This window comes from Thalia democratica, chromosome 1 (genome assembly GCF_965202585.1).
Source record: "Thalia democratica chromosome 1, ktThaDemo2.hap1.1, whole genome shotgun sequence".
In the NCBI taxonomy this organism is placed as follows: domain Eukaryota; kingdom Metazoa; phylum Chordata; class Thaliacea; order Salpida; family Salpidae; genus Thalia; species Thalia democratica.
The window spans coordinates 104104168-104130578 of NC_139165.1; the positions used below are offsets into that span (position 1 = coordinate 104104168).

The 26411-nt window shown below is 24.9% G+C and overlaps 1 protein-coding gene and 2 non-coding genes across 3 annotated transcripts; 2 read left to right on the forward strand and 1 right to left on the reverse strand.

Annotated features, from left to right (window-relative positions):
* Nucleotides 1–1998: 1998 nt before the first annotated feature.
* Nucleotides 1999–2114, forward strand: Trnal-caa (transfer RNA leucine (anticodon CAA)). The gene is made up of 2 exons: nt 1999–2036; nt 2069–2114. It is a non-coding gene; the product is annotated as a tRNA-Leu (tRNA).
* Nucleotides 2115–3555: 1441 nt separating this feature from the next.
* Nucleotides 3556–3671, reverse strand: Trnal-caa (transfer RNA leucine (anticodon CAA)). The gene is made up of 2 exons: nt 3634–3671; nt 3556–3601 (listed from the first exon to the last, which is right to left on the reverse strand). It is a non-coding gene; the product is annotated as a tRNA-Leu (tRNA).
* Nucleotides 3672–7353: 3682 nt separating this feature from the next.
* LOC145849656 (protein C-mannosyl-transferase DPY19L1-like) lies at nt 7354–24113 on the forward strand. The gene is made up of 13 exons (XM_082954668.1): nt 7354–7629; nt 8425–8603; nt 9167–9320; nt 9782–9938; nt 10224–10353; nt 10762–10944; nt 13282–13430; nt 14116–14242; nt 15406–15608; nt 16856–17000; nt 18280–18406; nt 20994–21178; nt 23710–24113. Exons 1-13 carry the CDS (start codon nt 7365–7367, stop codon nt 23812–23814), a joined length of 2109 nt encoding a protein of 702 aa, XP_082810794.1. The 5' UTR covers nt 7354–7364; the 3' UTR covers nt 23815–24113.
* The last annotated feature ends 2298 nt before the right edge of the window (nt 24114–26411 follow it).

The following is a 26411-nucleotide window of genomic DNA, read 5'->3' on the forward strand; positions in this document are numbered from 1 at the left end:
TACCAGTGACGTAGCTTAAACAAATCTGTAATTTAATTTTTTATAGCTGATTTTATTTAAACGTTTTTAAGGTTAACTTAACGAATCCGATTTTCTTTAAAAGATGCATAAAGCTAAAATTTTCGGTTTAAAAGTGTCTTGCATATAGTTTAATATAATCTTAAATGCATGAAGTCGAATTAAAAGCATTGTTTTAAGAAGGCAGAAGCGTCATAGACTTTTTGAATCTACGTTCCTGATATATAGAACAAGCTAATGTCTTCTTTTGATAGTAAAACGATATTCTCTTTACTAATATATTATTTTTAGCTTGTTCAAAAACTTTAATTAACTAATTTATTCTCTTCTAATTATTTCCTCATTTAATCACAATATTTTTTGGTTATTACAGTTTTTGTAGACACTGTGAAAATTACATTATTGTATAAATTTAGCTCAAACTTTTAAAGTTAAAGTTTGCCTAAAACATTCTGTATTTTAAACATTTTTTTAAATATAACTTTTATAAAAATAAAGTATAAATATTTTTAAAATATTTTATTTACTTAATCTTTTTATTGCTTTACAAGGGTGTAACGATGTTTTAACCACAAAAAAAGTATTTCTTAGTTTTTCTACATTAGAGTTTTCTTTTTTTTTTAAACTTAAGTATGTGCTTTATTATTTGAATATCATTGTTTTCGTAACACAGTAAGCTTAAGATTATTGTTTTTAAAATACATTTTTTTGATTAGTATTTTTATATCAAAAACAATATATATGAGTATTTTATAACTACATATAAGCTATTAAAATTAAGCAATAAACTAGTTTGTTGCAAAATAAAATTATAATAGAGATAAAAAGTTTTTAAATCTTTATCTTCTACCAAATAGTAAATGTTTACTCTTTATAGAACGTTCAAAAAGCACCGTAAAATTTATTTTTCAATTATGTTCAATTAACGTGGACTTCAATAAAAAATATTAAAACACTTACTGTTATTCATTTATATTTCTTTTTAGATTTATAGCTAACTTGAATATTATTTAAAAGCAAGGTACAAATCTTGTTATAAAATTTTGCTTAGCAATACGTATAGTTATTAAAAACTTATATTTGTTTCACTTAGTTAGTTATTTAAATATTTTTTTTGTAAAGATACTTATAAAGCATGTAACTTTCTGTAAACAAAATAGACAAAAAAAAAATAGTTTTTAAGTTAAAGTTCTGTTTATAGTTTAAAATACAACAAATACAACAACAAACAGTATTCTAGATTATTTATATTTATATACTTTTTAATTATTTTGAAATTAGTTGTTTAACTTGTAAACAAAATAAGTGACTTATTTTATTTTAAATAAATAACAACATTAAAACTTTTCCTATAGCTATAATTTTCAGCTTGTTAGTTAAAAATGCATGTTGTAGTAAAATGTTATAATACAGTTATGTACAAAGTGTATGTATATTAATTCAGAATCATAAACAATAACAAGCAAAATATTTTTGTTTGGTTTTAAAATGACTTTAGTTTTAATAAAAACAAATAAAACAGAAAGTTTTATTATTTGTATAATTTATAAAGTGTTTAAATAATTTTAAAACTTTAAAAACTTTTTAAGTTTTTACATTGTTGTAAGCTTGAAACTTTTATTTTAAGTTATATCATAAATAACTAAGTTTAAAATTTAATGTTTTTTACGTCTAATTTTCGCTATAATAACTAAAATATTACTTAAAATTATGAATTATGTAGTTAAGTAGTTAAGTACTGTATAAAAAATGTTGCTAGCTTCATTTTATATTTATATAAGCTTTAAGAGATACAAAAAGTATTAGGTTTATTAATATGATATTTGTTATTGCTTTACCTTAAGTGGTAAAGTACTAGTTTTGTAGTTATAGATTGAGTTCTAGAATTGAATAAACTGTGTCCAATAATGCTTCTATTGTTAATAGAAAGCTAATAGCTGTTTAAGGTTTATAAATGCTACAAACTGCTCTCTACCGTCAGTCAGGATGGCCGAGCGGTCTAAGGCGCCAGACTCAAGCTAAATGCTTCATTGCAATGCGATGCTGAGTGTTCTGGTCCACGAATGTGGGCGTGGGTTCGAATCCCACTTCTGACACTTTTTTTCTTTTGTTAATCAAACCTAATGCTAATTAATCCTTTCAAAACGCTTTGTCATATTTTTTAAAAGCTTATCTATAATACAAATTTATTTAGTTTCATTGGTTAACTGTTTGTTCATTAATTAAAACCTTAGAAATATTTGGTTTATTTTTGAGGTAAAAGTTCTTAGAACAACTGAAACTGACAAGTAAAAAAATGAATTATATAAATTAGTAAATAATACAATTATAAATTTGTACTAAGTTCAAAACTAACATATAAAAAGTAAAACCTAATATTTGTATTAGTTTTTTATAGATACAACTCATATAAAGAAATAAATTAACTAAACATATAAATAATTATTGTTATTTTTCAAACATAATTTATAAAATGTAAAAAACAATACCGAATAAGGGTCGTGTTAAGACTTTTTGGGTGGGGTACACAGTTTTTTGTTCAATATAAGAGTAAATCGTGTAGAACCTTTTAATAATACGCATTAGAATATAATATAGCTTTCTACTAAATAGCTGTCTAAAATGTTTAAAATTTAAACAATTAGAAATAACCAGTAAAACAAACTGCAAAATCTTAATATGTAATCCAGTTTGTTAATTTTTAACTAACGAAAACTTAAATATATAAACCTAGTTCATCTTTTTATTGACAATGTGAAAATATTACTAATACATTGTGAGGCTAACATAAATAACAAAATATATTACACATAAGAAACTTAAAACAAAGTACTAATGAAAATTATTAATTAACTTATGTTAATAATAATAATAAAAACATGTTCAATGATATGTCAAAAATGTATTTAGTTAAACAGTTACAATTAAGATAAGTTAGATAAAAACTCAATAAAAATCAAAAAAAAATTATATTTTTGAAAACGAAGTAAGAACAAATGTGAACTATTATTTTAAAATTTAATGAATAGAAATCAATCTATAAAACTCCGGTTTTTTAATGTTCTAAAAATATAATCAACATGTGATTTCATCAAAAGTTTCGAAAAATAAAAATGAAAACCTTCGAATTGTATAATCATTCAAAAGTACTTTTTTAAAAACTTTTGACTAGCTAATTTGTAATAAAAAGTTCAGTTTTTTAATTTTGAACTTTTATACAATTTTTTCGACAAAAAACTTATAGAACAACGTCATTTTGAAGTAGCTCTTTCTAAAATATGAGTTAAACTTTACTTTTTAGTAGAGTATTTAATCGCTTATTTATAACAATTTTTTTTTTAACTTTACAGGAGGTGCACAGGAAAAACCAGTCAAAGCACGCCCCTGTACCAAATGTTTCTAAGGTTTTAATTAATGAACAAACAGTTAACTAATTTAACTAAATAAATTTGTATTATAGATAAGCTTTTAAAAAATATGACAAAGCGTTTTGAAAGGATTAATTAACATTAGGTTTGATTAACAAAAGAAAAAGAGTGTCAGAAGTGGGATTCGAACCCACGCCCACATTCGTGGACCAGAACACTCAGTATCGCATAGCGATGAAGCATTTAGCTTGAGTCTAGCGCCTTAGACCGCTCGGCCATCCTGACGGACGATAGAAAACAGTTTGTAGCATTTATAAACCTTAAACAGCTATTAGCTTCCTTTCAACTTACCCAAGAAGCATTATTGGACACATTTTATTCAATTCTAGAACTCAATCTATAACTACAAAACTAGTACTTTATTACTTAAGGTAAAGCAATAACAAATATCATATTAATAAACCTAATACTTTTTGTATCTCTTAAAGCTTATTATAAGTATAAAATGAAGCTAACAACCTTTTTTATACAGTACTTAACTAATTAACTACATAATTTATCATTTTAAGTAATATTTTAGTTATTTAAGCGAAAATTAGACGTGAAAAACAATTTTATGTATACTTTTATTATTCAAAGAACAAATGAGAGTGTTTCTATAAACATGTTTCCAAATTAGCTTGAACCTTTAGTTTATTAACTAATGCTATAATATTGTATTAGATATAAATGTTTGAACACTTATTAAGTTATTCAGTTATTTAAAACAATATACTAGTTTTTCCATACCTTTCTATTATAGTACAAAATATCAAACAAGCAGTAACCATTATGTCCATAAATTTCAATATAAATTCTCAATGAAACTTGTTATTTGTATATCGACGAACTAATTTCTATAAACAAGATTTTTCAATTGAAATCTTATTCAATTATAAACTTTCTATATTTGAATACTTGAATTTGTTTTTGTATGTACACACACATGTGTGTATAATAATAAAAAATTCTTCCATAACATTACCAGAACTTATATTTATCAAAAACTAGGTAAATTCAAAACTAAACATTATTAAAGTTAAAATCAAGTATAATACAATAAAAAAAATTGGCCTAATATAGCTTAAGTATTTGTTCAAGAATTAAAAGACAATATAGTTTTTTAGTAATGTGAGGTTTTTTTAGTTAATTAATATAAGATAAATAAGTGATAACGTGGTTGCTGCTTATTATTGTAAAAATTTAAATCTTTTGTTATTATGTCTAGCTTTAACTTTTAAACATTTATTTTTACATTTTTTTAGTCATATAGAAGTCTAAAACTTTTTAAAAGACTGTATTTTAAGTAACTTTTTATATACATGTTATCTAAAAACACATTGTGAGTCTACAAACTATTAAAATGAACTACGTAAGTTAGAACAGTTGTTTTCGATTTTTATTTCATACAAAGCTATCGTCTATCAATTGATTTAAAATTTTTTTTGCTTGCATGCATATTTTTACAAAATAAAACCAACGTGAACAAATGAAAAAAAAAATTTACCCCTTAAACTTTATTTAGTTCTCTGAATTTAGTTTCTATTTTGTAGGCAGTATTTATGGTAGTTTCAAACATTCTGTGTTTTTGTAACCTAAACGGATACTAAATAAATTAATTAAAAAAGTTAGTAATTAACTTGGTCATTTTCTTGTTTTTTTAACTTTTAATAACTTGTTTAAACAGTGTTTTTGCAAATACTTTCAATAAAATAATTGTTTTATATAACAGTTTTTATTTTGCAAAAGCAATAATATTGACTCTGAGGCGTCTGAGCTTAATAACAATTTGGAAACATTTTTTTTAGAAATAAAAAAGTTAATGACTTAACTATCGTTACATAATCGTTATTTATTTTTGAAATCTTTTTTTTTTTACAAAAAAAAACAAATGTCAACTCCACAATTATCCTAAGATACTGTTATAAAATCATTTTAATGATTAAACAAGTTTATTATTTAAAAAGACACAAAACACTTTTTGTAATATAACTTTTATTTTTATTTAAACCTCTTCGAACGTTTTAGTCACAAAGAAATTTTTATAGCAAATTACTATAACTAGGAAGTAATAAACCAAAAAGAATCAAAAAAAATTATTTTTTAATTTTTACAACTTTATATATTAATACAGTTTACAAGATATTTAAAACATTCTCATTTCTCACTAAGTTTTAACTTATTACCTATAGATATTATTTAAAGTACATTGTTTTTTAATTTTTTTAATTGACACATTCGAAATAAGTGAATCATCTTTAAACCTTTTAGACATTTTGTTCGAAACTAACCCTGCCTTAGGGCAAAAATCATGTAAAGCTAAAACGTTGCAAATGTGTGAATTCAAATAAATTAAAAAATTTACCTAATATGCAAGAATGTTGTAAAATGCTAAGTTATTGCAATAATGCATAACATATTATTAAAAGAAACATAAAAATATACCAGTGTTTATTTTATTGTGTGTACACAAACATTTTTAAGTGGATTGTTGTAGTTGTTGATAACCAAAATTTTTTTCTCTACTCTAAGTATAAGCCAACTTATTTTTTCCATAAATATCAAGTAAAATGTATATTATTGAACAGTTTAGTTTCCACTTAGGCATGATTTTGTATCTGGCCCACCAACAAGACACAAAAGTCCAATTATCCAAATCCCACACTTTTAAATATTTGTTTTAAACTCTTTATTGCAACTCTTTATAATTGATAACTTCTAATAATACTTTTTTACTTGATAATTCTAATTAAAAAATTCAACAAGTGTCCTATTTAATTGGTGTCCAAACCACAGCTTTGAAAACTTTTTAAGTTGTCCATTTCAAAATCTTAACCCAGTGGTTAGAACTTGTACAAAAAGATAATTGAAATGTAGTTCACCTCTACTCTATGACTATTAGCAATATTTGCAAGTTATTTTAGTTATTTAATATAATTTTCTACAACAATTTCACATACTAAATTTGTATATTCAGTTTTATTAAATTTAGTTACAAAGTTCCATAAGCTGGTAAACTTTTAATAATAGTTTTTATTTCAGTACATATTTTTATGTTTCTTTATGTTCCTATTTAATACCATTTCTTAAAATTTAATTACACATTGTAGAAAAAAATGTAATTGAATTACAGTTAAGGGGCAAATTTAATTTTTCATTTTAAAAATAATGTTTCATGTGGGGTACATGTCGACTACTGGGGAACTAAATGAAATGGGAATGGGTCAAATATGCACGAAAATATCTTTGCACCAAGGGTGACTTTTGCATTAAGACTCTTTTGTACAATCGTAAAACAATAAAATTAGTTAAAAAAAAAGAAAAAAATTAAAAAAAAACTAGTGAAAACACAAAATAATAAACTGAGTTACAGACCAAGGGTTAGCGGTAACAGTGATAGTAGAAATAAGATAAATAAAAATTTAAAAGAAAAAAAAATTAATAAAATTGAAAAATTATTGAAAAAGAAAATCAACCTGTGCAAAAATTTCTATGTACAAAAGTGTCCCTATGTGCATATTCAAATCCTACCAAATGAAACGATTAAAACACTTACCAAGTAAATGCCCATAACAGCCTCTGCATTTAGCTAGTTTCAAAACTAATTAAATTAACTTACTTGAGATACACTTCAATTTGTACTCTACTCCCACCAATATGTGAAAGTTTGAGCATTTTCACAAATTAATATGGTTCACAAAGAAAAGGACTTAATTTAAACCGTTAACCTTCTATGTATTATGGCTACAAAAGTTAGGAAAAGTATTTATATTCAAATATAGTACAATTTTTATTCAAACTGAATAGTATTGTTAATATTGTTATGAGAAATTTTTTTTTTTACAAATATTCAATTAATATATATTCACTTAAACCTTTTTACTTATGTAATATTTACCAAATTAATTTTTTTCTTAATATTAGAATTAATAATTAAACATGGGTAAAAAGAGGCACAACCTTCCAAAAGCCACCGAAGCAAAGAAAGAAGCCTCAGCAACTGGAATAAGATGGTTGTTTAGCAGCAACTACATGATAGTGCTGGTTCTTCTGGGTGGATTTTTTGGCTGGCTTCACGGTCTGCACATATGGACGTTGTTTGAGAATGACAAGCATTTTTCCCATCTTTCCACTCTGGAGAGAGATCTTGCGTTCAGAACTGAGATGGGATTGTATTATTCATACTACAAAACTGTTATTGAGGGTTAATTTTTTAGTTCTATATGAAAATTATTCAAGTAATTTTTCAGTGTTTTTGAGGTTGTATTCTAAAGATGGTGCTGTTTTTTGATGTCTTTTAAATGGTTTAATTGTTTATGGTTTAATTTGTTGTAAAGTTTAATTATTATTTCTTTATTTTATGTAAAACTTTTTGGTAACAACATATCATGTCATTTTGTGCTAGTAATATAATTTTTTAAGAGTATATAATTTTTTATTAACACCATAAGGGAAGCTAAATTACTATTTTTACAAATTGATTTGATTTTTTGAGTTTTATGTAAGCTAAAAGTTGCTTTATACAGCTTTTTAATATTCAAACTATGTTTAAAACATAACTGGTTAATGTCAGAAATTTTAAAATAAATTCCTTAAAGGAGGAGACTAAAACAGTGAATAATTAAAAATCACTAAAAACATATCTCTTTCTTCTTTTTTAGATAAGTGACTCAAATTTAAAAAAAACTTTTTTTTGCAATATTAAGAAATATCTGTAGTAACAAATTTTTGAAAGTTAAAAATTTTGTCATTACTAAAAAAAATGTGTTTTTTAAAACAAAATACATTTTTAGATAAAAGTTTTAAAATACCTTTTGAATTATTTTTTTAAACAATTAGTTCCATAAAAATATGACTGTATTTTATGCCAATTTGTTAATAAAAGGTAAGTTGTGTACATAGTTTTTAACTTACATTATATTTGTATTCGAATCACAAAAACTTTATAATAATATATTATGATAAAATAATAAACAATTGCAAAAACAACTTTCAACAGCACCATCAGCATTCAACGGATTGCAGCAGATAATGTACGACAATGTGACTGAGTTTCCATCCACGATAAACGTGTTGAAGAGGTTCAACTTGTACCCTGAACTTATACTGGGTGTCGCATACAGAATGTACGATGGGTTCACCAAGTTTGCTGATATCAAGACTCAAGAATGTTGGAGGGTTGGTTTTTGTTTTTACACCTTAATGTTTCTCTACAATTTTTTTTTGTGGTTGTTTTTCGATGGTGGCTTTTTTTTACATCTGGTGTAAAGCATACAAACATTTTTTCATTGTGAGTATTTAGGGTCGGATGTAAAGACAGATGTAAAGCAATAAGTTTTTCCTTAACAAGCATTGTAAATTAAAATAGTTTGCACTTTGTAGAGTAATCAAAAACATCTAAGCAATTTTTCAAAAATCTTCATTTGTTTTATTTTTAAGAAAGCATTTATTTCAATGTTAACAACTGTTTTTTGTTTAATACTTTTTTAAACATATTTTTTCAAGTAAGGACTTAATCCCATACTGAGATTATGAAGCATTATGGAAATAATAAGTATTTATTTAAACTAAGAATATTTGACTTATACCTGTTGTGTTAGCATTAAAAATATTTAGTTAAAGCCAATCAGTAAGCTATGTCAAATAGACAATATCCACAGATCTTATAATGTTCACAAACTATATGTTTATTTAAAGAAAGAAAAGTGAATATACTTATATATAAAATTTATATCATACAGATCGACAGGGGCGAGTTACCAGCTGTAATGAGCTGTGAGGGATTTGGAGATCCACATTATTTTTATGTGCATTGCATCTACTTCATTAATGCTATTATGATGTCCGTACTTTTCTTCTATGGTTGCTATCTCTCTGGTAACACTCTGCTTGGCGGTTTGTTGAATAGTTTCTTCTTATTATTCAATATCTAAAAAAAATTTAACACTGTCTTTACTTGAGAGTTATTTGTAGAAAATTATTATTTTTCTTAAAAAAAATAGATTTTAACTTTTAATTAAAGTTAAGTTGTGCATTTTATTTATGAAAATTAAATTAAAATTTTACCAGTTTTCAAAAATATATTTAAAAGCTTAGTTATCCTGTCTATAATAGTATATAAGTTATATTATTTATTGCATAAGTGTTTTACTTCTATTCCACTAAATTTAATTTTAAAAAATTTTAAGTATCAATTATTGTTTGTTTGTCAAAGTTTTCAACTAAATTTTGCAACAAAAAGTTTGTGATTCATAAAAAAAATATAAACAGTTTTAAGTTTAAAAACAGTGGTGTTTAGTTTTTTTCAACCATAATTAAATTCATGAAAATAAAAGTATTTTATTTATTTTTCACAGGATTTGTCACAGTGGCATTTTATTTTTTCAATCACGGTGAAGCAACTAGAGTAATGTGGACCCCTCCATTAAGAGAAAGTTATTCATTTCCATTTCTAATTGTTGAATTACTACTTGTTACTCATATGTTGAAAACCAACAAGCCCAACTATATGTCGTTAGTTTTATTTGGTTGTTTTTGACATTTTTAGTTTATTTTAACGTTTTCTGTGGTAAGCGTGATATGTTAAAAAATAATAAAGTTATATTTTGTAAGTTTTTATTTTTACTTTAAATACTATTTTCTACTTAAAAATTTTTGTGATTGATTTTATTTAGTCATGAAGTTTGTAAAGTTATTAAATTTGAAAACCAGATAAATTTTCTACATTTTACCAAGTTTTACTTCATTATAAAACTTTATTTTTATAATGTATAACATTTATAAAAAATGTATTTTCAGACACATGGTATCAGTATGCACAGCAGCATTCTTATTCATGTTACCATGGCAATTCGCTCAATTTGCATTATTGACACAAACAGCCTGTATATTTGCTGTATATGTGCTCGAATATATTGGAAGTCATAAGGTAATTTGTTTTTTTGTGCTCTTTTGTTAGTACATTAAATTTTACAATATTCAATGTTTATAGGGTCTTGAGTCTTAACTTGAGTATATTGGGTCACATAAGTTTAGTTTGTTATTTTTCTATCAGATTTGGGCTTCCAAGTTTTTATAGTTTTATTAAGCAACCTTTGACAGACTATTACAGTGAATAAAATTAAACATAAAATTTAAGTATAAGCATTTTAAAAAGCTGCTGAACTTTTATTGTAAATTTGATACATTACTTAAAGATGAAATTTTTAGTACCAATATAAATCAGTGTAAAAAATTATAGTCGGAAGTTTAATAGATTTAAAAGTTTATTTGAAAGCTGAAAAGATGCTTAACTTTTTTTATTTCTATACTTATTTATTACTTGATATATCTTCAGGTGAAAATAGTACTTCATGCACAAATGATAGCACTCATACTGAATTTCATATTCCAATGCGGTAATGAAATGTTGTTAACATCATTCTACGCATCAAGTTTACTAGCTGTGTTCATCATTGTTCACCAGGAAGAAAGAATTGAATCTAAAATTAAAAATATCATCGCAAGATGCATTGTGAAAGTTTGTGTTGTTTATTTGATTATCAAAGTTCTAGAAATTTAAATAACAATTTATTAATGTAAGTTTGATCAGTATAGGTTCTTAAATTTTTTAATTGTTTTTAGGTTAAAATCATTAGTGTTAAAACAGAATTAATTATAATATTTTTTAAGTTGTTTTAAGATCTAGCATGTACTTTCTTCTACAAATTTCTAATAGATATAAGAAAATACACAAATTAAATTTTTACTTAATGTTACCAAATAAGCTATCAATTTACATTTAGCAAAAATATTTAAATTATTAACTGATTATTGTTCTCAGTATTTAATTTAATTAAGGAAAAGTTAACTTAATTTGACATATGAAAACTAAGTGCAATATTTTAGAATGCCGACTAAATAAATTTTACAAAACATAAAGACACCTTTATATTATTTCATGTCAAGATTAATTAATAAATGACTGGATTAAATTTATAATTATGTATTAATGCTGAAAAACTTGAAATGCATGGATGATTACATTAAAATATTTACAAATTTATGTAAACTTTCTTACACATCCTATCATAACATGTTTTTCCAGTTCACTGATTGTTCAATGAAGCTTCAAACAAAAAAATTTTTAAAATAAACAATAAGTTAAACTTTAAATTTGTTTGTTTTGAAATTAAAATCATGTGTATTTCTGTGCATTATAAGTTCAAATAAAGTTTAAGTAAATATTTATACAAAATATTACTATCTAGTTAATAGCTTTGAAAATAAAAATTTAAATCTTAAACGTACAAATATAATGTTTTACAACTACCATTTTAAAGAAGCTTCGTATTGAACTTTAATATTAAATTTGAGTAGGTTTTAGTTATTTAACTCAACTAATTTTTTTTAATATACTTAGTCTTAATTAGTTTTGATATTCACATCTTTAAATTTTACTGAAATTGTTTTAAATTAAAACAGATACATGTTTTAAAAAAAATGTTTTTAATTAAATTACTTCTGAGTTTAATTCAGTTCTATAGCAGTAACAGCAGTTTAATAGTATTACTATTGGTATATTTATGGTTATTTGTAAAACTTGGTCTCAAAAAAGTTGTATCAATTATAATTTAAATAAGTATTTAAGTTAGTTATGTATAGATTATTTTTGATATTAATTGTTAATTGGTGTTCAGAAGCTAGTACTTATTAAAACTTAAAATAAACATACAAACAAAGTGCTTCATTGAAATTGTTTGTTTTAAATAAGATTATGGCTAACAGTCACATTAGGTGTAAAGAAACTTGTATCAATCAAATAAAAATAATAATATTTTTAATCAGATATATATTTTTAGGTAGGTTTATGGCTAACAGTAACATTAAGTGTGAAGAAGATTATATCAATTTAATAAACACAATATTTTAAATCAAATATTTATATTTTTAGGTAGGTTTATGGTTGACAGTGACATTAAGTATTAAGAAACTTGTATCAATTAAATAAATACAATATTTTTAATCAAATAATTATTTGTTTAGGTAGGTTTATGGTTGACAGTAACATTAAGTATTAAGAAACTTGTTTCAGTTAAATAAATACAATATTTTTAAACAAATAATTATTTGTTATAGGTAGGTTTATGGCCAACAGTAACATTAAGTATTAAGAAACTTGTATCAATTAAATAAATACAATATTTTTAAACAAATAATTATTTGTTATAGGTAGGTTTATGGCTGACAGTAACATTAAGTATTAAGAAACTTGTATCAATTAAATAAATACAATATTTTTAATCAAATAATTATTTGTTTAGGTAGGTTTATGGTTGACAGTAACATTAAGTATTAAGAAACTTGTATCAATTAAATAAATACAATATTTTTAAACAAATAATTATTTGTTATAGGTAGGTTTATGGCTGACAGTAACATTAAGTATTAAGAAACTTGTATCAATTAAATAAATACAATATTTTTAATCAAATAATTATTTGTTTAGGTAGGTTTATGGTTGACAGTAACATTAAGTATTAAGAAACTTGTTTCAGTTAAATAAATACAATATTTTTAAACAAATAATTATTTATTATAGGTAGGTTTATGGTTGACAGTAACATTAAGTATTAAGAAACTTGTATCAATTAAATAAATACAATATTTTTAATCAAATAATTATTTGTATTAGGTAGGTTTATGGCTAACAGTAACATTAAGTATTAAGAAACTTGTAACAATATAAATACAATATTTTTAATCAAATAATTATTTGTTTTAGGTAGATTTATGGCTAACAGTGACATTAAGTATTAAGAAACTTGTATCAATTAAATAAACACAATATTTTTAATCCAATAATTATTTGTTTTAGGTAGCTTTATGGCTAACAGTAACATTAAGTGTAAAGAAACTTGTATCAATAATTTTACAAATAGAAGACGATAAACACATTGGCGAAATATTTGCTTCTAAATTCACAGACTTCAATAATTTCCATACCATGTTGTACACATGTGCTAAGTTAGTTTTGTTTGTAATTACATTTAATAAATTGTTTATTGAAAACCTAGTTTTTCAATAATTTCTATGCTGTACACATTTGCCACGTTTAGTTTTTTTAATGTTTTTGGGGTTTATTATTTTCTTAATATTAAGCTTAAATCTAAGTATTGTAGTTTTTTTTCAATTATTTTTAAATTTCTAATTAGTCTTTTTTCTTTTTGTTTTGAATTTATGACAACAATGTTTTATTACTTCAAAATATTTTATAAACTATAAAACATTTAGTTATTATAAGTTAATCAAGTTGAGCTTTTTCTTTGACTTAATGCCATTGTATTATAAAAATTCTCTTAAATAATATTTTCTTTCAGTTGTATGAAATAACCTGATGAATAAATCTTTTGTCAGCTTTTAAAAAAAATTAAAGATATTTGAGCCTCTAATTAGATTAAAATATATTTATAGCAAGTTCTATTTTTAAATTAATATATAAAACTTCAAACAATAAAAAATGTGTCTAGACTTTACACTTTGATAAATTTCATTTATTTAAGTTGCATTTTTACCAGAATTTTATTGTACAGAGTATAATAAACTATGAATGTAAATAAATCTTTTTTTTTAATTTAAACTTTTATAAATAAAAGTCAAAAATAAATAGATATATGTATAAAATGTAAACAAAAAACTTTAAATTTTACAGAGAATTCGACTTTATAGAAATGTCAACAATAATGAAACTTACATACACATTATTAATTCCTGCTTGTGTATTTGTTACAATTGTTGTTGCCTGCAAGACGTTATACCATGAATATCAACTTATAATGGTTCGTGTAATTTATTTTGTAGTTTTTAGTAGAACTTATGATTAGTTTTTGTTAAGGTTCAAGTGTAAAATTTCTAAAATTTTAATTTTTTATATTAGTGACCAATCAAAAAATTAATTTGCTGTAATTTAAAAACAAACATTTTGTTACAGTAAATTTAATTACATAGTTTTGTTACTTTTAAGAATTATCTTATGTAAGCTGTTAAAAGTTTTATACGAATCAGTTATTAAGTTTTAAACTATTTAATTTGAAAGCAAACTATTTTAAGTACTTTGATTAATTAAAATGGGTATAAGAATTTCAAAGCAGCTTTAATTTTAATTCATTAGCAACTAAATTTATATTGAATTGCTAAAAGCATTATTCCAATAAAGTATAATGAGTCAATAAAGCTGAATAACTATTAATAAATTAAGGTTTCCCTATACATACATTATTTATCAAGAAATTGTGAAATGCTAAAATTTACTTTTTGCTATTAGATTAGTTTGTTAGATAATTAAAAATAAAATAACAGAAGGCTAACAATAATTTTTTACAAGTTAACCTTTAAGAATTTCATGCAATTTTTTCGATAATACAATTGTTGTAAGATTTTCATATAAATTTTAAAAGGTTGAATTTATACAGTTTCAACTCATTTGCAATGCAAACAGTTTGTAACACTGTTAGCACAAGCTTTACTCTAATATATAACACTCTAAGCGTTACCATTAAAGGTAATTGCTATCAAGAAATATTTTATCTGAGATTTGTATTGCTAAACCGTTGATTTCTTACTCTGGTCTTTGAGCTCTCACTTAATATTTTAGACTTTTCACAACTTATTTCTAGACATAATTGAAATGTGTAAAGTTTTATTTTAGTTACAAATCTGCGTTAAACTAACACTCTGAGCAGTTCGAATGGTCGTTGAAAAAAAATATTTTAAATAAAGTTTTAATTTTTTGTTATAACGCCACAATGACATTTATAGCACAGCAGCCATTGAAATAAAAAAAATCCTTAAATTTAGTCTAAGCATCCAATTTATAATCCCTCACTATTCACTGGTTAGTACTGACTCTAGTAAAATATACAACCCTTGTGTTTTTAATACGTTTTACATAAATATACAAAAACTTTACTCCAAGCAATAATTTCAAGATATATTACATTAGAAACCAGCAGCAACAGAAGACGAAGCAAGCAAAGAGGTGAAACCAGCAGAAGTAGAAGTGGAGCACAGAAGCAAACCCGGTGCAGAAATATTGTACAATGTTCTTCAGATGTTAGCATTCACATTCATGGCTGTCATGATCATGAGATTGAAACTTTTCATGACTCCTATGATGTGTATATGTGCTTCATTACTTGCTAATAAGTTAGTTTGAGTCAATAGAATAGTTTAAATAACTTGATTTCAATAGCTATGATGTGTATATGTGCTTCTTTACTTGCTAATAAGTTAGTTTGATTTAATAGAATAATTTTAACAACTTAATTTTGATAATCATGATGTGTATATGTGCTTCATTACTTGCTAATAAGTTAGTTTTGTTGAAATAATTGATTTATAATAATAATTATGATGTCTATATGTTTCTTGCTATATTGTTGGCTAATAAGTTTGTTTGTATAACTTATTAAAACATGCTTGTTTATTTTACTTGTTATGGTGTTGACTTTGCATCACTGTTAACTAATGCGTCAGTCTTATATATTATTTATTAATCTTAATAATGTTCAACAAAAAACATCGGCGAAAGTCAGCAGAGCAGAAGCCTGAACTTTCGTTTGTCGTGAGACAAGCTCAAGTTTAACAATAGGGTTGATCACGCCAATTCGATCATCAGACCACAAGTTTCGGTAGACTGAGACCGGTTTCGTCCTTATTAGGACTCATCAGTCAGTCACAACCGAAAAACTTGTAGTCGTCAATCTACAAACGGTTTATCATGCTTTCACATGAATCAACCACTTGCTTGCAATGATCAGTGACGTCAGCATTGTCATTTGCCGTGCAACGTTTAAAACATTGTCCACTAAGCAAGACATCTGGCACGCTCGTTTTAGTACGATCAACAAAAAACATCGGCGAAAGTCAGCAGAGCAGAAGCCTGGACTTTCTTTTGCCGTGAGACAAGCTCAAGTTTAACAATAGGGTTGATCACGCCAATTCGATCATCAGACCACAAGTTTCGGTAGACTGAGACCGGTTTCGTCCTTATTAGGACTCATCAGTCAGTCACAACCGAAAAACTTGTAGTCGTCAATCTACAAACGGTTTATCATGCTTTCACATCAATCAACCACTTGAGCAAGTGATTCATGTGAAAGCATGATAAACCGTTTGTAGATTGACGACTACAAGTTTTTCGGTTGTGACTGACTGATGAGTCCTAATAAGGACAAATCCGGTCTCAGTCTACCGAAACTTGTGGTCTGATGATCGAATTGGCGTGATTAACCCTATAGTCTTAATAATGTTCTGGTAAAAATTTCCGGACAACTGTATTTACTACTATTTTTTATTTTAAGTATTACACGTATGTTTCAAAACTTTATAGGCAATAAACTACTGAAAAATCTCACAAAGTTTACATACATCTCACATCAATTATTTCACAGTAAATTGTTCGGCTTCCTTGGCAACAACACAGTCCACAAAAGCTTGGTTGTCATGGTGATTGCGGTGGCAGCTGCTTCGGGATTCCCCAATTTGAACGAACAGTGGAACATCATTGGAGAGTTTTCTAACTGGCCCCATGAAGAAGTATGTTTTTATTGATTGTTATACTTGTATTTATTTAATAAAAACTATTAACCTGTTGTAGTAATAAGGTCAAGATTTATATAAAATTCTTAAATCAGTCCAGGATACAAACAATTTTTTATTTGTGATTTTTCTTCTGCATCAATAATTAAAAAAAAAATCAAAAAATAATTTTGAAAAATCTACAAATTTATTGCATAGTACAAAAGTTCAAAACGTTTTCAGATAAAAATCCGTCTTCAGTAAACTTTAATAAACTAATAGAACTGAAAATAGTTTGTAGTATTAAGGTTTAATATTTTAACCAGTAGTGGAAAAGTATTTTATTTATATTTTTTATTGAGTTGTTTATTCTATCTGTAAATGTATTTAATTTTTTTATATTGTGATTAATTATAAATTTATGAATACAAAACAGATTTGTCATCAAGCACTGATTAATTATAAACGTGGTTTTTATATGTTTAAATATTTATGTTAAATCCAATGTGTTGGTTCTATTTCTAATTTGTTTTTTCAAAATGTTTTGATAAATGATTAATCATATGATTATTTTTATGAATATTAACAAGCTTGTTTTTCTAATATGCTTTTATGAGCATTTTTGAACAAGTCATCATGACTAAGTTGATAATGATAATTGAGTTAGTATATTGTCAGAAGGGCTATTTTTCCATTTCCAGAAACTTGCTTATTTAGTTTTGTTTATTCGATGAGCATTAATTCCAACTATAAAGCTCACATCGGGCACATCTTACAAAATATTGTATACATTGTCAAAACTCCAATATCAATAATAATTTCAAAGTCTTTAAAAGGTGTGCCCGAGGTGAGCTTTATAGTTTGGTAACAATGCTCATCGAAAAATAAAAACCAAAACTAAATACGCAAGTTTCTGGAAATGGAAAGACAGCCCTACTAACAATAGTATATTTACAATTCCCACTCGATCAATTCCCATCTGCGCACAACTTTGTACAGCTACGTCATAATTACTTTATTCTTTCATATCAATCTTCAAAACTGTTTTACAATTCATTTAAGTTTTGAAAAAGAATCAAGTAAATTCGATAGGCTTTACGTTTAACAAACTTTTATCAAATTTTAAAATGAAAAATATACTCTTGTTAAGTTGAAACTGGTATTCGAATACAGATGTTAAATTTTTTCAAAAGTATTTGAAAGTTTTTATCAAACAATCACCTTTAAAAGCTTCATACTAACTCTAAACTTTATCTGTATTAGTTTATGAAGCATATCAAAAAAATTTTTTACACAGATGTTGACATTCATCAATGAGAAAATGCCCAGCAACGCAGTATTTGCGGGTGCCATGCCAACAACAGCTAGTATTAAGTTGTCATGCCAACGAGCAATTGTGAACCACCCTCACTACGAAGACGCAGGTTTGTTGTTGCTTAGTGACACATAATTTTTAGGGGTATTTTATGTTGCTTAGTAACAAACAATTGTCAACCACCCTCACTACGAAGATGCAGGTTTGTTGTTGCTTAGTAACACATAAGTTTTAGGGGTATTTTTATGTTGCTTAGCAACGAGCGGTTGCGAATCACTTGTATAGCGAAAATTCAGGTTTGTTGCTTAGTGACCCAACAGTTTTAGGAGTACTGTTGATAAGTGACAAGATTTATCTTTTGCTTAATAATTGCGCAGATTTAAAAAAAAAACATGTAACATTATAAAATGTTGTTAAGATAGAAGATAATATAGCTTTGTAAGGTTGGCATACTTTTAAGACAACAATTGAACATTAAGAACAAATGATAATTTGACATTACAAAAATTAAGACAAGTAAATATAAGCAATAAACACTTTTTTTCAGTTTCATCTACAGTAGACCAGGGTTTCCCAAAGTGGGCCATGAGCAGTAAAGGAGCCACAGGGGGGCTATGAGGCCATAACTTGAAACTTACACTAGATATTCTTGAGTTGCAGATGAAGAGCAAAAAAAAAGGTCTTATGTGTATTTTATGGTAGTTTAGAAACTTACACTAGATATTCTTGAGTTGCAGATGAAGAGCAAAAAAAAAAGGTCTTATGTGTATTTTATCGTAGTTTATGAGTAACCTATATGTTGAAGGGGGCCATTGCTTTTTCATTTGTAAAAAAGTTTGGGAAACCCTGCAGTAGACCATATACTTTGTTAGATTGTAATAAAAGAGTTTCTATGGTTTTCAAACTTAATTTTTTCATTTCATTTACACCTACAGTTTCCGTTTATAGGTTTATGTTTATATTGTTCCCTTATTTATAACTTTACTAAATTCAAACTTTTTTTTAATTATACAAATTTAATAAATGCAAAAAAATATGTGCACAATTAAACTACAAATAGATAAATTTTATCTTAAAGTTCTTAATAATTAATTAATGTTATTTTATTTGTCATAATTCTCAAAATTGTTATACCATAAATAAATTAAGTTTTACTGTAGTACTTTAGCTGCCTTTAATTAATCTTTAAAAAAAAAGTAAAACAATAAGTAAGTTATAAAATATAATTTTTAGTGATATATATAATCCAAAAAACCTTGATGAAATTCTTGCCACCATGAAAGCTAGATATTTATTTTCAAATTATAGTGTCAAATTACTTCAACTTATTTAATTAAATTAAATTTGAATTCATACCTTTAAACAATTTCGGCAATTTCGTTTATCAATACAGAATTTAATTACTGGCCAATAGCTTTCTTTATTACTGTTTGTTTCATATAAAATATGTCAATTTAAATTAAACTTAGTAGAAATAGAAACCTTATAAAATTGTTATTTTGTTATGACAGTTTTTGAGAATTTTTTTTTAAGCTTACATAAACTTAATTACCCATTTTCAATTTCATAAAGATTTATTTTTACATATATATGCTACTAAAGTATTAATATATATCAACTTTATGCTTATGTTTGTATTTTTTAGTTAATAAACAAAGTAGAAGTTTTTTAAAGATTGTATGTTAATAGAAAAGTTTTTAAATTGAGATGCTTTGTAATAATTTAACAAAAAAGTTATACAATCATCATGTAGTAACTGTAGTTAACTGATCAATTAAAATTTTTTTTAATCTTATAATACGTTTTCAGCAATGAAACTTAACTGTGACAATTGTTAAATAACTGTTTGATATTAAAGCATTGATCTGAAAACTTAATTTGAATCAAAAATTAATATTGGATATTATAAATTATATTTAAAATCAACAAGTATATTTATAATCTTCTTTAATAGTTTTCTCAGCTAGTATGAGTAATGAAGTTTATTTTGAAATACAGTTTAAATCGACTATTAAAAGAGTAGTTATTAAATTACTTACATAGAACTTTGATTGTACAAAGTTTTCACCTGTTTCACATCGAAGCATTTATAAACAATTTAAGTATATACCGTACTTATCAATTTTTCTATTTACAACAAAAAAGCATTTGATTAAAAACACAAAATTTCCTACAAGCCACTAATGTTTTAACCTTAAATTGTATTTATTACCAATTGTTTTAGACAGTTCTACTTTAAAACTAGTAGAAATGTTTTCAAAGAAGTCAATGCATATATAAAAACAATCATGTTATTTTTAATTTATTAACATATATACAGGGTTACCAAAAAACCTGGAATTTCAAAATTCTTGGAAAACATGGAATTTTGAACAAATTTTACATGTAAACAAATGAAATTTAGATTACGAGACGAATACCATATACAGTAACTATTTTTTATATTTTTTATATTTTTGTTTATATAAAACACATATAAAGTAGCTGTACAGTATCTATTTAATACTTTAATGCATTTTAGGACATTTTTCATTCTCAAGTTTAGTTTTATACCAAAAATTGACCAAAAAAGTTGTACGTTTAATAACTTGTAATAAGTTCAGAAAATCTGGAGAAAGTTTTCAAAAACCTTTGCCAACCCTGTATACGTAAAAATAAAGAATACACAAGTAACTTAACAAATAACTTTCATTCAGGTTTGAGAGAGCGAACAATGAAAGTTTACTCGATGTACAGCAGACAGGAGTTGAGTGAAGTTCGCGACACTTTCTTGCAAATGGGGATTACCCACTTTGTGCTCGAGGACAGCTGGTGCACGAGGAAGACCAGGGACGGTTGCCAGATGCCAGAAATATGGGACATCGAGCAACCCTGGAACAAGGTTTGATCATTATAGGGGATTTTATATAAATAATTGTTAGCAGCGACGACGTGTGATGACGTCATAGTGGCAAAATAAATATCTTACTTGAAATCATCTCTCTCTCTCTCTTTTAATTTTTGCCTTGAAATAAGGTTTGATAATGTACTGGGGGTTATTATTTATTATACGACGTTTTATGTGGAGCAACAAAAAGTAATTTAGATAAAATTTTGAATAATTTAAATCACATTTCACTCCTCAATGCCTGTTATTGCAATTTTAACAAAGATACATAACAAAAAATAATCTAGGTGATTTAAATTGCACCCTAATGGTGTCAACATGCATCGCCCGTTATAAATATTATTTTTTTTTAAGGTTTTAAATACTAATTATATTTTGTAGTTGCTGTTTGACCTAAATTTTGTGATCAATTGCAAGCTTATTTTTTGCTCTTATATAGATCTATTTCAAAACTGTTAGTAATTATTTCTTAATTTGTCAAAAATGTGCCCATGAATACTTAAATGTGAGAAACCCTAGAAGTATAAAATCTCAAATTATGGCAACTCAAGTTTTATCTAAGTTTGAAGAAAACTTAAATTAAGAATGGTTAATATAAACAAGTTATTATAATAGATAGAACTTTGTTGTTAGATTAATCTAGCCATTTGAAAGTAATTTTATAGCATTTATGATTTTTAATTTTATCCTATTTCTAAAGATTTACTTAGTCCACAATTTTGTATATTAAAAAAATACTTCAGTAATAACTATGACTAATTAATATGTTAGTTATCTGAGAAATAATGTTAAATTTTCAATATGTTTCATTAAAAATAAACATGTACAATTATTTTGTTATAAAAGATGAATATAAGAATTCAGGAAAGATATTAATGTGAGAAAAAAAAATAGGTTATCGATTTATTGATTTTATATTGTTTCACTAGTTTTCTTTAATACATTATTAATAGTATAAAAACCATGACTAATATTTTTATATTATTTTATTGTATTTCAATTGTTTCAATTCAAGCATGTATATTATTATATTTTTTTATTGTAAATTGAATTTTTTCAAGTTTGTTAGCTGTAGAAGGTAGCTTGACAATTATTATAATGCTTTAGTTAATGTTTTTATTAAACTAAATACTCTTTATAATTTTTTTAACCATAAGTTTCACTAAAACTCATGCACACATAAAGAAAATTTAAGATAATACTTAACATATAACGAATAACTGCAATTATTTCCTGTTTATTACGTGAATTGTGGAAATGTTAATGTTTTTTATTAAGTACTTAAATATTTCTAAAGTTAGTTATTAACGTAGTAATTTTTTATTTTACGTTAGTTTTATCCACATAATTATAATATAGTTGTTATTTTAGAATTTGCTATGTTTAAGCTATCTATATATGTATATATTGTAATTATTTACTATCAAAGCTATAACTGATTTTTTATCTATCTATGACTTAACTAGTATAAAAGTTACTTTTTTTAATGTTTAAATCAATGTATAATAAGATTTTTTTTCAACCAGTATATGTAAAGTACAATTGTTATTGTAAACAAACAACTTAAAGTTTTTTCTAATTAATCATATTATGAACATAATACATATTACCATTTATAGCATAGTGAATGCTTAACGAAAAATAGTTCATAACATTAAAAGTTTTCTAATAAACTTTTTTTGGTTTTCATAATATTATAACCTACTTTAATTATATGCATTCGATTTTGTATTTATAATGAAAGAAAACTGATTGTAAGGGCAGCTACATAAATTTGGGGGCCGTAAGCAGCAAAGGGGCCACAGGGAGCCAATAAGGTAATAATTTGAAACTTACACTTGATATTGTGGAGTTAGTGTAAAAGCAAAAAAAGGTCTTAGGTGTATTTAATGGTTGCTTTTTGAGAAATCTTGTTGGAGGAAGACGATAGCTCTTTTATTTCTTTAAAGGGGGCTTTTTAAAAAAAAATTTGGGAAACCCTGATCTAAACGCTCAAACTTTGTAAACATATATTTATTTATATACATTTTTTAATAAATGCATAAACTTAACATAAATCGTGTATTTTGAAAGACATACCAATATCTAATAAATGCATAGACTACAAGTTACATAGTGTAAACTGTAAGTGTAATCAGGGTTGCCAAAACACCTTGAAACCTGGAATTTGAGAAATTTTGAAAAAAAATAAAACTGAACTTCTTAACATGTAAAATAGTAAAATTTCAATTTGACTCAAAAAATCTATCATATAGATAAAAAAAACTACCGTCATCAAAATTGTTTTTGTTAAAAAACTCATTTAAAGTAGCTTTAGAGTATCTTTTCAATGTGTTTATACTATTTAACATAGTTTCTTACCTAAAACTTAATTTCAAACTAAAAATAGTGCGTACTTTTGAAACCTGGAGGAAATTTTGAATAACTGGATTGAATTTGCCAAAAACTTTTGGCAACCCTGCCTTAATCTTTATTTTATAGTATTTTTTTTTGTTCAAACTAATTTATCAAACAATAATTTTCAGGGTAAAACACCGGCCTGCGCTATTGCAAGAAGAAACCCAAGCCCTTATTTCACAGAAGTATTCAAAAATGGTGTCTATACTATACTGAAAGTTAATAAGAAATAGTAGTTACAAAAATTTTATTTAAGAAATTAATACGTTCGACAGAACTTTTTCAAATAATATGTTCACTTATTTAAACATTTAAAATAGTAACTTATGTATAGTACATATGTTTAAAAAAGTTAATTTTTCAATCAAGTTCTTACAAGTGATTTTGTTTATATATCTAAGTTCAATTGCCACGTTTAAATGCTACTAATTAATACTTTTCTAAAAAATTAAGCTTATTTCGACAGCCAGCTTCATAAATTTTATAAAAAACAAACAAATTTTTTAAGGCACACTTTATACACAACATTTTGCACTGCTTATAAGAAAAAATTTTAAATCACTCTTTTTCAAAATAATCGTACTTATATTATTCAACCATAGCTTTTTTATTCAGAAGCTTTTTCCCTGACATTATTTAATCTTTTTCTAACATTCAAAATCTAAATGCTGACTTTTAGACCAATTTCTAAAATTGTTTTTATTTCTAATAATGTTTTATGCTACTAATCGTGTACCTTATATAGAAATAAAATATTAGATAATGAATATTTATTACGTTTAATAAATTAAACTACTCTTAAAAAATTATAACACTTCTATTTGATTTGTCTTGCAAATTCATACTTTTGTTTAGTTTTTGTATGAAATGTATTTTATATCAAAAACTTTAGTTTTTCAACGATTAGCAGTGAGATGAAATTTTAATTGTGTTATATTCTTATTTAACTTTTAATATTATTTATAAACATGCATCTATTCAACTACTAAATTTATGTTTGAGTAAAGATTTTAAGTGTACTTAAGTAGTTTTATGTACACATTTACATTAACATAATGAAAGTTATTAGCAACTAAATTATGTATTTTTACAAAATTAAAACTTTATATAGTTTTTTTTAGTAAAACAAAAGCAGTTTATTCAATGTTCAACTATGTTTAATTTTTTGGATAGTCTGAATAATCTAAATATCAGTTTATGAAATACACTATTTTCGTAAATAGCGAAGTAAATTCTTAAAATTTATTTTTACTAAAAATATATAACAGAATACATTTCATTTAAATTTATTTAAGTACTTTCAAAGGAGGACTCATCAGAAATAGTTTCCTACTGAATTGGAATGAATACAAATTGAAATAAAGTTATACTGACATTCAGTATAATTTTATTTCAATTTGTATTCATTCCAATTCAGTAGGAAACTATTTCTTATGAGTCCTACTTTGAAAGTACTTAAATAAATTTAAAGAAAATGAAATGTATTCTGTTATATATTTTAGTAAGTTATGCACCGGAAAAAAGCTGTTCAAATATATTTTTAACAAAACAATTTAATAGCGAAATCTTTTAAATGGGCTCTACTCCTTGTAATGTAAAATTTTTTTTTTATATAGAGAGTTGTGTATTTCTTACAATAATTTTCTTAATATTATTTCTAGAAACAAACCTTTCTGAGTTATTATACAATACTTGAAAAGATTTTTAAAATTTCCTACAACATATCTTTAAATCTTAATTTCTTTGTAATAATTTTATTTATTACAAATAAAATTTTATTGAAATAGATTTATTTTGTAATAAACATAATTACGAAAAAAATAAGTTTTAAAGATAATTTATAGAAATTGTTAAAAAATTCTCATTCAATAGCATAAGAGTTAAACATTTTTTGTTGATAAAAAACTACAAAATAAAAATAATCCCCCCAAGTTGAGAACATTTTATTGATTAATTTAAAGCAATATACAATATAACAAACTTACTATGGCTCTAAACATCTTTAGATTTTTTTTTTGAAGTTGTATGTTTAATGACTTAACATTCTAGTATCACTTTTAACACAAAATCATAGTTTTTTTTTTTATATAAGAAGCATTTTTAGTGCGAGATAGTCTAAAAGTGAAACTTGCTTCAAAATAATGTAACTTGTGTTTTGGGTGGTTAACAAAACTTGCTTATTAAGAGCTCATCTAAGTATGTAATATTCTTACTTGAAGAGATATTTTGACACAGCAATTAAAATTTAGGGACAATTTTACATTATGAAGTAGAAAATACGTTAGACAACCTATATTGCAAAATAAACCTATTTGCACACAACATTATAAGAAACGATGGAAATTAGAATAAATTATTAAAGAATTATTTCAGCCTTAATTTACCTAATGGTGATTATCCCTTACACACTTAAAGTAAACATGGGTTCAGGGTATTAACAGAACTAGTGAATTTAGCTAAAATAAGCAATTCAAAGAAAGTTCTAAACGTAAGAACGGTTTAACTTATCGTTAAGTCGGTATCCGCTAACAAAATTACTGTTGGTATGAACTGTTTTAAAAATAATGTCTTAATATAATTTATGTTTAGCTATGATTTTATTATGAGACTAATACTGCTTAATTCCCGTTATTCTATTTGTCTACATTAACCCTAATTTCTAACCAAATGATATTGTAAACTATTTTAACACATTAAACCCTTTTCATATGACTCTCTATTTTGATCTAATGTACTACTTTGGGTTAGTATCTAACAGTATATTTATTAAGCCATGTGTTATTTTTGGGGTTTGTAGCTTTTGACCGGTCATGTTATGCAATTAAATATA